The sequence below is a fragment of the Equus asinus genome, unplaced genomic scaffold, assembly GCF_041296235.1.
Source record: "Equus asinus isolate D_3611 breed Donkey unplaced genomic scaffold, EquAss-T2T_v2 contig_197, whole genome shotgun sequence".
NCBI classification, from domain to species: Eukaryota; Metazoa; Chordata; class Mammalia; order Perissodactyla; family Equidae; genus Equus; species Equus asinus.
In genome coordinates, this window is record NW_027224846.1 from 1,360,707 (window position 1) to 1,373,549 (window position 12,843).

Here is a 12,843-nt window from a genome sequence, read left to right on the forward strand (position 1 = left end):
AACAGAATTAGAACTAATGTCATATTGTTCTTCATCATCCTATGTTTTTAAACTTATTTGGTTATCATATTTTTAAAAATTATATATAAATGTCTTAATTCCCTTTCTGGGGCACCGTGTTTTTTCTGTAAGAAAGGTTAATTTAGAGAAACAAGTAGTTGTAAAGAGTATGGCTGGGTTATATCAGATAGAGTTTAGCTTTGCTCTCATTATGATGTTGACATTAGATTATTGGTAAGTAATGTTTCTGAGAAAGATTTTCCAAGTAGATGTGTCAAAATGTCCAAATTTACGTTAAACTTTTCTTTAGATATAGATATCTATATTTCACTTGGTTTTCTGATTTGTTACTGTGAATTATCTTTATAACGAATTTATCCATGTTGCATTATACTTTAAGTTATTTACGTAGTTAAGAATAACGTGTGATAGCTTTTGTAACTTAAGTCATTCCTTAACTTATAGGAGGAGTTATTGATGTGGATCATGGAATTATTTGCGAAAATGTTCCCATAATTACACCAACGGGAGAAGTGGTGGCTTCCAGGCTAAACTTCAAAGTAAGATGATATTCAAAAATCTTCTGATTGTTGCCATCACACTAATACAAAACAACACAGAATTCATGTACATTTGTTAAATACTTGCAGGAGCATATGGAAAGGAGGGGAAATCAAGAAAGGTATGCACAGTGGCTCAATTACAGAAGCAGTTAATTCCTAAGAAAGCAGAAAGAAAGAGAAATTTGATGTCTACTGCTTTATTGCCAGGTTGAAAATTAAAATTACAGTTCACTGAGAGCCTATACAAGGTTCCTAAACGGTTTTTCACACTGGGTTTTCCCTCACCTGAAAAAACAGGCCAAGAGATTGTGAGGATCCATAATTAGTGTTTTAATCCATTTGGCAGGACTCAGTGTTTTTCACGTTCTGTGATACTGGGATCTGCATCTCCACTGTCATGTGTTAAACCTTGAAATCTTGTCCAAAAGTCATGTCATTACCTAGAGAATCCTTCTGTGAATTCCAGGCAGGTTGCCATCTTTCTGCTTCCGCGTCCTCACCTTTACAATGGGGAGAATAACGGTAACCTACCTTTTGGATGTGAGGATTAAATGAGACAGTTGGTGCAAAGCAGTTGGCGCAGGATCTGGCCCAAAGTGAAGCCTTCGATAAATTATGATTACAGTAGTTTTGACTTCCCTCCAGTCGGAATATAGTTTAGTTGAAGTTAGTGGCTGTGTCACAGCTGTGCCTCAGCCTGTTGTCTGCCGACCTGAGCCAAGCCGTAAAAATCCCTAGAATAACTTTGCAAAAGCCTGTTAGCCTCTTGAGGCTCCTACACTCCTTTATTTTATTGTGTTTTATTTTGTTTTATTTTATTTTACTTTATTGCAGTAACAGTGGATTCTAACATCACGTAGCTTTCAGATGTACGTTGTAATACATTTCGAATTCTGTGTAGATTACATCGTGTTCACCACCCGAAAACTAATTATAGTCCGTCCCCTCACATGTGAGCCTCATCACCCCTTTGGCTCTCTCCCCTCCCCCCTCCCCCTACGGTAACCACCAATCCAATCTCCGTTGCTCTGTGCGTCTTCGTCATTGTTTTTATCATGTACTTATGAGTGAGATCACACGGAGTTTGACTTTCTCCCTCTGATTTATTTCACTTCACATAATACCCTCAAGGTCCATCCACGTTGTCACAAATGGCCGGATCTCATCATTTCTTAGGGCCGAGTGGCATTCCATTGTGTATACATACCACATCTTCTTTATCCATTCTTCCCTTGATGGGCACCTAGGTTGCTTCCAAGTTTTGGCTGTTGTGAATAATGCTGCAGTGAACCTAGGGGTGCATGTGTCTCTCTGCATTGGTGTTTTCAAGTTCTTTGGATGAATAGCCAGCAGTGGGCTAGCTGGATCCTACATATGGTAGATGTATTCTTAGTTTTCTGAGGATGCTCCATACTGCTTTCCATAGTGGCTGCCCCAGTCTGCCCTCCCACCAGCAGTGCAGGAGAGTTCCCTTCTCTGCACATCCTCTCCAACCCTTGTCTCTTGTCTTGTTAATTAGAGCCATTCTGACCAGAGGAAGGTGACATCTCCTTGTAGTTGTGATTTGCATTTCTCTGATCGCTAATGATGTTGAGTCCCTTTCCATATGCCTGTTGGCCATCCGGATACCTTCTTTGGAGAAATCACTGCTCAGATCTGTTGCCCGCCTTTTTAATTGGGTTGTTGATTTTTTTTGCTGTTGAGATGTATGAGTTCTTTCTGTGTTTTGGATATTGACCCCTTATCCGATATACGGTTTGCAAGAATCTTCTCCCAGTTGTTAGGTTGTGTTTTGGTTTTGTGGATGGTCTCCTTTGCGGTGCAGAGGATTTTTTTTGACTTTGATGTAGTCCCATTTGTTCATTTTGTATTTTGTTTCCATTGCCCAGTCAGATGTGGTACTTGAAAATAGGCTGCTAAGACTGATGTCAAAGAGCATACTGCCTGCGTTTTCTTGTAGAGGTTGCATGGTTTCGGGTCTGACATTCAAGTAAAAGCCGAGGGAGGAGGCTGCAGTTCCCCGAGAGCCAGCGCAGAGGGGACCCTGCGTCCCTGTCAGCGCACCTTCCGGCTCCGCGAAGGTCCCAAGCGTGTGGGCGGGGCCGCAGGAGTTCTCCCAGGAGGGTGTCCCTGTCGCTGTGCGCAGTCCACCGCCAGAGGGGGGGCGGGGCAACGGCCAGGCAGCTTCTGGGCGGCGGCTGGGCGCGCGCGAGCGAGGAGAGGAGCGCTCGCGGCTGCTGGGAGGCGTGGGAGGCTTAGGCCAGCCGCGCCTGCCTGCCCAGAGCCGAGCCCGGCGGAGTCCGGCCGCGCTGTGCTGCTCTCTCCCGGGCCGGGCTCGTCCGTTGGGCACAGCAGCCCGGGCCCTCCACAGCCACGGCCGCTAGCCTGAGGAGGCCCTGCTTCAGCTCCCGCTCTTCCTGCTCGCCGGACACGGACGACCAGGGCGCCTGCGAAGATGATTCCATCTGAGAGAGGTACCTGGGGGGCGTGGGCCTGGGGGCCGGTGGGAGGCGAGCGTGTCCCTGAGGAACAGGCTTGTGCGCCAAGAGGTGCCCGTCAGGTCGCGGGACAGCTGTGCGGCGCGGGGACCGAGGGGGGTCTCTTCGTGCGCTTCAGGCGTTCGTGGAACGGGCGGTGTGTGCCGGGCACGGGGCCAGCCTGGGCATGCGGTGCCCGGGAGTCGGGCGCTGAAGCGCCACCCGTGGTCTTGGCTTCTTGGCAGGACAGACGCGAAGTCGATAAGGACACTGGTCTCGAGGCGTTCTGAGGAGTGCAGGTCTCCCTCTTTTCGAGGCTACGTTCCGTTGGGGTTTTCACGAAGCCTGTCGTGGCCCTGAAGCTCAGGCCGGTTCAGGGGAAGTGGCCTGTCGAGGGCCACATAATATTTGTGTGCAGAGCCGGTGCTTTCCAAAGCCCTTGGCTGTGCAGAAGTCTGCCTGTTAGGGGTGCAGTGGGGGCTGTCCGGGGAGCGTTGTGAGCACAGGTATGTGCCCCCCACTTGAAAGTCTGGAAAAGAAAGCGTGAGGCTGGAGGGTGCTCCGTTCGTTCCCTCCTTGCACAGAAAGTCTGGAGAGTTGACTTTGGGACAAGTCCTTCCTTTCCTCTGGTCGGTGCGTGTTCGGTGGCCTGGACACTTGGTGAGCAAGACTGACAGGGTGTTTGACGTACTGGACCTCACAGCCTGGTTGGAAAGGACAGACAGGCAGCAACCAATTACCTAGGAGATACGTAAAGGCAATTTTGTGTTGAGTGTTGAGAAATACGGCATTTTACTGTTAGACTTTGTGACTTAGGCAGTGATGTTGAAGCTGAGAGCAGATGCCTAAAAGACAAGGAGGACTTGTGCGGGAGAGTGTTGGGACAGGGCAAGGGAGGAGTGTGGCCTGTCAGAGGAGCTGAAAGAATGCCCTGGAGACTGGGGCCGCCGCGTAGGGACTGTAGGGTGGGGAAAACCAAACTTTTCGATTGAGGCTGGCGCTTTCTCTAGGTTTTTGGAGACTAAGCGTGGTGATTCAGAACGTGGCCTCTGGAGCCAGACTCTGTCAAATGGGTCCTGGCTCTGCCACCTACGGGCTGTGTGAACTTGGGCAAGTTACTGTACCATTCTGTGTGTCAGTTTCCTGATCTGTAAGACGGGGATGATTATCATACACACTCCATAGGTGAGTGTAAAGGTGAGAGGATATTTCATATCCGTAGAGTACTGAGAGCAGTGTCTGGCCTTTAGTAGGCGTTAGTAGTGGTTGATTAAAGAAATGGATAAATGCATAGCTAAGTATTAAAGGCTTGGAGGCTGTCCCTGGTGAAACGTGTGAACCTGAATGGATTACACCCAACTTTCTTTCCTTTCCAGCCTGCAGTTGCTACTGACCGCATCTGCAGCACTGTGGAATTAGAAATAATCTCCCTCGGCTGGGCTGCTCTTGGTAACACAATCTAATGCTGTCCAAATTATCCCAGGGAAATAAAAGCCAGTAGCATAGTAGGGTTAGGCTTATTTAATATGTATTCTTTATATTGGTTTGTTTAGTGTTTGTTGGTAACCTTTTTTTTTTTTTGGCAAAGCTGCTGGGTTGAAAAAAGCAGATTAGCTATGAAATGGTTCAGACACAGAGAAAAGTAGAGAGTCGTGTAAGCAGAGCACGCCTTTCCTTGACTCTCTGTCGAGAGCTTTTGTGATCCCTGCTGCTCTCTGCCTCAGACGCGGTGCCCTCTGCGTGCGCAGTCATCTAAACAGTGCAGGGTCTGGGACCGTGGAGAATCCAAGGCGGCAGTATAGTCATGCTTTGCTTAACAGTGGGGATAAGTTCTGAGGAGTGTGTCGTGGTCAGGCAATCTCGAGACTGTGCAAACACCACGGAGTTCCTAAACCTGGATGGCAGAGCCTCCTACACACCTAGGCCATATGGGACTAATCTGATGGGACCCCCGTTGTTGACTGAAACGTCTCGAGGTAGGGCATGACTGTGCTTCCCAACTCCCAGGGCACGGAAGTGTAGCCTGTGGGGCTTTTGAAAAGCACAGAGACGCTCAAGGCGTACTCTGGACCCACTGACTCAGAATCTACTGGGATAGTTCCCGGCTTTAAAGACCAGACGTAGTCCTCCTCTGCAGACATCTCCTCAACGGTTTTTCACGCTGGGTTTTCCCTCATCTGAGAAAACAGGCCAAGAGATTGTGAGGATCCATAATTAGTGTTTTAAGACATTGGGCAGGACTCAGTGTTTTTCACGTTCTGTGATACTGGGATCTGCATCCCCACTGTAATGTGTTAAACCTTGAAATCTTGTCCAAAAGTCATGTCATTACCTAGAGAATCCTTCTGTGAATTCCAGGCAGATTGCCATCTTTCTGCTTCCGCCTGCTCACCTTTACAATGGGGAGAATAACGGTAACCTACCTTTTGGATGTGAGGATTAAATGAGACAGTTGGTGCAAAGCAGTCGGCACAGGATCTGGCGCAAAGTGAAGCCTTCAGTAATTTATGATTACAGTAGTTTTGATTTCCCTCCAGTCGGAATATAGTTTAGTTGAAGTTAGTGGCTGTGTCACAGCTGTGTCTCAGGCTGGTGTCTGCCGCCCTGAGCTAAGCCATAAAAATCCCTGGAATAACTTTTCAAAAAGCCTGTTAGCCTCTTGAGGCTCCTACACTTTTTTATTTTATTTTATTTTATTTTATTTTATTTTATTTTACTTTATTTTATTTTATTTTATTTTATTGCAGCAACAGTGGATTCTAAGATGATATAGCTTTCAGAAGTACGTTGTAATATCTTTCGAATTCTGTGTAGATTACATCGTGTTCACCACCCGAAAACTAATTATAGTCCGTCCCCTCACATGTGAGCCTCATCGCCCCTTTGGCTCTCTCCCCTCCCCCCTCCCCCTACGGTAACCACCAATCCAATCTCTGTTGCTCTGTGCGTCTTCATCATTGTTTTTATCATGTACTTATGAGTGAGATCACACGGAGCTTGACTTTCTCCCTCTGATTTATTTCACTTCACATAATACCCTCAAGGTCCATCCACGTTGTCACAAATGGCCGGATCTCATCATTTCTTAGGGCCGAGTGGCATTCCATTGTGTATACATACCACATCTTCTTTATCCATTCTTCCCTTGATGGGCACCTAGGTTGCTTCCAAGTTTTGGCTGTTGTGAATAATGCTGCAGTGAACCTAGGGGTGCATGTGTCTCTCTGCATTGGTGTTTTCAAGTTCTTTGGATGAATAGCCAGCAGTGGGCTAGCTGGATCCTACATATGGTAGATGTATTCTTAGTTTTCTGAGGATGCTCCATACTGCTTTCCATAGTGGCTGCCCCAGTCTGCCCTCCCACCAGCAGTGCAGGAGAGTTCCCTTCTCTCCACATCCTCCCCAACACTTGTCTCTTGTCTTGTCAATTAGAGCCCTTCTGACCAGAGGAAGGTGACCTCTCCTTGTAGTTTTGATTTGCCTTCCTCTGTTTGCTAATGATGTTGAGCCCCTTTCCATATGCCTGTTGGCCATCCGTATACCTTCTTTGGAGAAGTCACTGCTCAGATCTTGTGCCCGTCTTTTTAATTAGGTTGTTGATTTTTAGTTGTTGTTGAGCTGTATGAGTTATTTTTGTATTTTGCGTATTAACCCCTTATCCGATATATGGCTTGCAAGTATCTTCTCCCAGTTGTTAGGTTGTGTTTTGTTTTTGTGGATGGTTTCCTTTGCCCTGCAGAAGATTTTTTTACTTTGATGTACTCCCCTTTGTTCATTTTGTACTTTGTTTCCTTTGCCAGTCACACGTGGTACTTGAACATAGGCTGCTAAGACTGATGTCAAAGAGCATACTTCCTATGTTTTCTTCTAGAAGTTTCATGGTTTCAGGTCTGACGTTCAAGTTGTTGTGGTTGGTTGCTTGGTTGGTTGTTTGGCTGGTGGTTTTGCCTGCATGTGCGCGTGATCTAAGTTTCTTCAGCTCTAAGTCTGTGTGTTCCCTGGTACCCAATGGGAAATGAAATGCACAAGCATACTTCTTTTATGTATTTAGAAACTATTTTACCAAAAGTCCAGTACAAAATGTGTTGTGAACATCCTCAGTACGCACAATTGTGAAACAAATACAAGTGAGCAGAGCCCAACTGGAGAAATCACTGGGGTGTCTCTGTACTCCTTCCCCATTCCCGTTCTTCGGTCGGCCAGTGTCCTACCCTCCCCACTTCCTCAAGGTGACAGATCCTGATTGCTGTTTTTTCCCCCTCATTCCTTTCCTTTTCTGTATATTATTTTTCCTCTGTAGATGTATGTTTCTTTAAACGACATTTTTGTTGTTTGGTTTGAACTTTACCAGAATGTCCTATTTCTTTCGTTCACCGAATATTCTGTTCCTGAAATTCAGCCCCTGATGCTTGTAACCGGTAGCTCTAGTCCAGTTTCACCGCTCCCTAGTTTTCCACACATTCCTTGCTTCACAACAAAGGCGAGCAGGTGTGCGAAGCCCACAGCACAGTTCCCGCCGTGAGTCAGCACTCAGTCAACATTTGTTGAATGGAACTGAGCCCAGACTGACTGTTGACAGCGACGCTTGGTTCCCCAGGCTGCATTCTCTGTCCTTCGCGCTGGGGCCAAGGATCCTGTTTAATTCATTTTCAGTTGATTTTTTTGCATGGTGTAAGTTAATGGTCTACTTTCATTCTTTTGCATGTGGTTCTCCGGTTTTCCCAACACCACTTATTGAAGAGACTCTCCTTGCTGTATTGTATGCTCTTGGCTCCTTTGTCGAATATTAGCTGTCCATACACATGTGGGTTTATTTCTGCACTCTCAGTTCCGTTCCATTGATCTGTGTGTCTGTTTTTGTGCCAGTACCATGCTGTTTTCGTTACTAGAGCTTCTTAGTATATGTTGAAATCAGGGAGTGTGATACCTCCAGCTTTGTTCTTTTTTCTCAGGAATCCTTTGGCTATTCGGGGTCTTTTGTTGTTCCATATAAATTTTAGGATTCTTTGTTCTATTTCTGTAAAAAATGCTGTAACTTTGATAGGGATTGTGTTGAATCTGTAGATTGCTTTAGGAAGTATGGACATTTTAACTATGTTAATTCTTCCAACCCAAGAGCACAGAATATCTTTCCATTTCTTTGCGTCTTCTTTGATTTCTTCCAACAATGTTTTACAGTTTTCGGTGTACAGATCTTTCACCTCTTTGGTTAAGTTTATTCCTAAGTATTTTATTATTTTTGTTGCAATTGTAAACGGGATTGTATTCTTAATTTCTCTTTCTGCTACTTCATGTTAGCGTATAGAAACACAACCGATTTTTTGCCTGTAGGGGATCAAGACACTCAGCCAATGCAGGCTGACAAGTAGCCTGAGGGCTTGCTGTTGGGTGGGACAGGTCCCTAGGGCCGCTTGCCTGCCCTGGCTGAACTGGATTAAATCTGTGCTCTAGTGGGTATGGCAGCCCCCTGGGCTAACAGGCCAGGGAAAGAACCTCAGTGGTGTCTGCTGGGGTCTGAGTTAGCACGCCTGGACCATGTCAGAACAATAGCCCCCACCAATGTCTCAGTCTCAGGAGAGGTCTCTCCTTTCACCGGGATGCCCCCAGAGCCCACCAGGTGAGTCTCTTTTCACCAAAGGACTGTCAGCCTTCTCTCTGGTGATTTTAGTTTGCTGAGATGGGTGAGTTTGTGCATGGGCCCTTTAAGACCCGACTCTTTTCAGTTTTCATCTGATAGCTTTTCTGGGGGTATTCCCTGCTGCAGTTAATAGCCAGCGAAGCCAGATACTAAGACCCTCGTCTCAGTTGTGCTGAGTCTAAAGGATGCTTTTAGTAGTATTGGCCCCTGCTTTGGACCTCACCCCTCCCGGGAGGGCTGCATACCCTAGGGTGGCTCTCTCCTGGCCAGCTGAGAAACTCCACTGCTCCCAAAGGTGACTTTTTTCTCTCCAGCTGGAATTTCTGGCCCTTCTGCCTTTGTCAGGACTGTCCCTTGTTGTGGGGGTTCTTTTTATCCAGTTTTCAGTTTTCTATACAGGGTAATTTTTCCAAAAATAATTGTAACCTGGTTGCGTTCATGGGAGGAGATGAGTTCAGAGTCTGCTTACACCGCCATCTTGACAAGATCCACCACTTCTACACTTCTGTTACTTCTGTTTTCATTTTCTCCCTCCTTTGGTACAGAGCCCATCTGGGGACCCTATTGAGGTCATCTGTCTCATGGGGGTTGTGAGGATTAAATGTGGAGTGCTTCCAAAAGTACTTGGCACACAGTAGGTGTTCAAGTTTGGTAGTTATTGTCATGACCACCACCCCCATCATCCTCAAACCATCACCATCGCCATCACCGTCATCATCATCATGACCTCGTGCTGTCACTCCTACAGTCTGATAGTTAGGACTCTTCAGATTGGATACACTAGATTTATGCCTAATAATTCCACTTGTTTCAGCAGATATCTGTTGAGTGCTTACCATGATAGCTAAATTCTCCCCACTCCCCATTCTCTCGTCTCCTTATCTTCCCATCATGCTGCGACCCTAAGTCAGCTCTCCACTCTTTTAATTTTTTTAACACTGACCCCCCAGAGCCTCACAGTGTCCTCGAAATTACCACTCCATAATCGCCAGCCTCCTCTATTTCCTCAGCCTCTTCTTAGCCCTTCCCTCCCTCTCTTTGCCTTGGCCCTGGCCCTGCCTACAGAATATCCTTTTCTTGAAGCCCCGTCAAGCGGTGCCTGCAGATCTCAGGATTAGGGGGTACGAGATTTATGTCCTCTCTGCTCTTTGTCCTCCCACACCATTTCTTTGAGATCCATAGTCCCCAGCTGGATCATCCTCTCCTCCTCATTACTCTTTTCTGCCTAATTAGTCCCCTATTTCATTGAAGACTTGATCACCTGGCCCACAGCTTTCCTCTCTGCCTCAATTCTTGCTGTCATCCTAGTTGACTTCAGTGTGCATGCGGAGGACTGAGCCTGCACACGGGGTACTCATTTTCTTCAATACCTCATCTGTACTGCTGACCTCGTCTCATCCACCTGTCCCCATTCCCACCATAATACCCTGGATTTGCATCCTGATGCTGCACCACCTCACAAATGAGCAGTGCAGCACCCTCCAGCCCTGATCTCTTCTTTCCAGCTTGCTTGGTCACTTAATTCAGCTAGGCCCTCAGCATATTTTTCCTCAGGCCCTCCATGGTGTACTCTATCCTTTAGATGCTTCCTCTATGCTGTTACCTCTCAGTTGAGCTTGGACTTCATAGTCCATCCATGATTAATTCTCTTGGCAATGCCTTCCTCTCCCTTGCCCTTCAGTCCCAGTAAACCCAAAACCAAACTACCCATTTTTGTCTTGAGTACTGGAGCTAGGACTCAGAGCAGGGCAGCTGGGTACTACGTTGAGTTCATGTCACCCCACCTCACCTATGCCCTCACAGAGCCTGACCATTCTAGTAGGATTCTCTTGTCAAGTCACTCTCCCATGCTCCAGAATATATAATTCAGACATTTTCCACAGACTTCTGATTTACTCCCCCCAACCCTTCATTCTCAAAATAATATGGGTGATGTTTTGAGTATGCATAACATAGAAAATAGAAGCCTTCAGATTGGAGCTCCATTCACTTCCTCCAAGAAACTTAATCAACCTATCCTACTGTTAGAGTTGCAATGTCCTGCAGCAAAGACCACCAGAAGCACACCAGTAGGTAAACCAGTTGGGTTTAATTACTCTTTGTAATGAGGGAGGCCTCACATCATAGGGAACTCTGGAGCCTATCAGGATGAGGGCGTTAGAAAGAACTTACAGGATTTGGGCTTTGGTTGGATAGTTTGGGGAGGGTTCAAGGAAGCAGGGATTTGCTCTGGACTGGGTGCTGAGAGGAGGCAGGGACAATTCTGTGATCGTGTAGCTCAATCAATCCTTTCTAGAAGGAGTTGTGACTAGAGTGAGACAAACGCCGTAATTCATAAAGAAGCCACAGTTGCTCGCTTCAGTCAGGAGAGAGGGATGTTTGGTATTTTCTGGATGGCACGACGGCCTTGTGTTTGTCTGTTTAGGCAAAATGATGAAGTGGTGGTGTTTTGTCTCACGTCATCCCTGTCGCAGCGTGACCTTGTGCTGGTGTCTGTGAGAAGTTTATGTCCAACAGGTGAACAGCATGGCTTGTGGGAGCACGAGGCCAGCTTGTAACAACAGGAAAGCCTGGCTCATGGTACCGGACCAGCTCCTGGATGTCAGCACTGCTTTTCTTCTTTTCACAGAGGAGGAAGTGAGTTTTAAAAAGATAAATAGGTGTTTGCCAGGCAGGAGAAAACAGCATGAGCTAAACAGGATGCAGATTGAAGCAGAATAGTGTGTCAGGAGACGTTGACATCGGGTGGGGGAATGGGTGGCAAGAGAGAATTCCATTGAGGTTGTCAGAGAATGAGATGTAGAAGGTCTCAAGGCTAATGGAAGGTGGTGAGGGGTTTTAAGTGGAAGAACTGACATGATCTGGTGTGTGTTGTAGAAAAATCCCAGCAGCTGTGGGGGAGATGGGTGGTGACAGAGGGAAGGTCTGTGCTCTTTTCCTTCCCCACCGCTGCAGCCCTTGCTCAGGTCTGTTCTCTCACCTGCTCTATTGCACCACGTCCTTGGTGTTGGACCTGCTTCTGGTCTAACCCCCTCCCCCACCCCAGTGATCATGCTGTGGCCAGGGTGATTTAGCAGAATCACAAATCTTATCCTATCACTTTGTCAGTTACAACCTGTGATGCCCCATCAGCCATGAGGTAAAAACCTACAGGACATTGCATGACACAGCACACCTTTCATCATCTGATCATGCCACCTGGATACCCACTGCCAGTTGGGAAGATCCGTTAGGATGTCTCAGAATGATCTCAAATTCATGATTTCCAAAACTGTGCTCTTGCATCATCTTCGCGTGTTCTCCTCCTTGTTACCCCACCCCAAAACCCAGTGAATGGGGCCGTTGTTCATTCAGTTCCCAAGTACCAAATGTAGGAGTCAGCTTGGAACTGCCCTTTGTTGTACCACCTTATGTGATCAATCACCCAGACCTGTTGATTTTATTTGTTCAATATTTCTGGAATCTACCTCCTTTTCTCCACCTGTGCTTCCGCCATCTCAGTCCAAGCTAAGATCACCTGTGGTATGAGCTATGGCACTAGTCTGGTGACTGAGGACCCCAGTCACTGTTCCCTCCTCCAAACCCATATCTCATAGTGAATCCAGAGGTTTGTAAAGGGCATATTTTATCCTGTCACTCCCTAGTTTACTAGCTTCTTGTGGCTGTTGTAAAAAGACCAAAGTTCCTTATGTGGTCTCCACAGCCCTGCCTGCTCTGTCCTACTTCTCCAGCCTCCCTTCACACCACTCCCCCCTTCCCTAAGGGATCCTTTCTGTTCTTCAAATGTGCCCTGTTCCTGCCTCCCTTGGCGCCTGTCAGCACACTGTTCCCTCTTCCCGCAATGCTTTCTCCCACCCTCCCTGCCGCAGTGGTTCCACGTCATCTCTCAGATGGAGGCAGCCACTCAACACACTTTATTGAGTGCCTACTCAGTTTCTGGAGACAGTGTTTTAGCATGGATACAGAAGTGAACAAAACAGACAAAACTGGAGCTCTTAGGCAGCATTTATTCCAGGAGGGAGACAGCCAGAACGACAATAAGGAAAATATTTGGCAAGTCAGGTAGTGATAGATGCAGTAGGAGTGTTGGAAAGAGTTGTGACTGGAGATGGGATGGCCAGGGAAGGCCCCAATGAAGTTAATGCTGGGGAAAGACTTGTGGAGG

General features: G+C 46.9%; 1 protein-coding gene across 3 annotated transcripts in view; it reads left to right on the forward strand.

Moving 5' to 3' along the window:
- The window catches only part of LOC123275642 (ATP-binding cassette sub-family D member 2-like), a 62,628-nt gene that overhangs the window by 20,301 nt on the left and 29,484 nt on the right, over positions 1-12,843 (forward strand). Inside the window, exon 6 of one of the 3 annotated variants that reach the window (XM_070503516.1) lies at positions 466-560. In XM_070503516.1, coding sequence (XP_070359617.1) covers positions 466-560 — 95 coding nt within the window. Of the gene's footprint in view, positions 1-465; positions 561-2,578; positions 3,038-7,671; positions 7,712-12,843 lie in introns of those variants that run through there. The other 2 variants (XR_011500337.1, XR_011500339.1) reach the window with 2 other exon arrangements.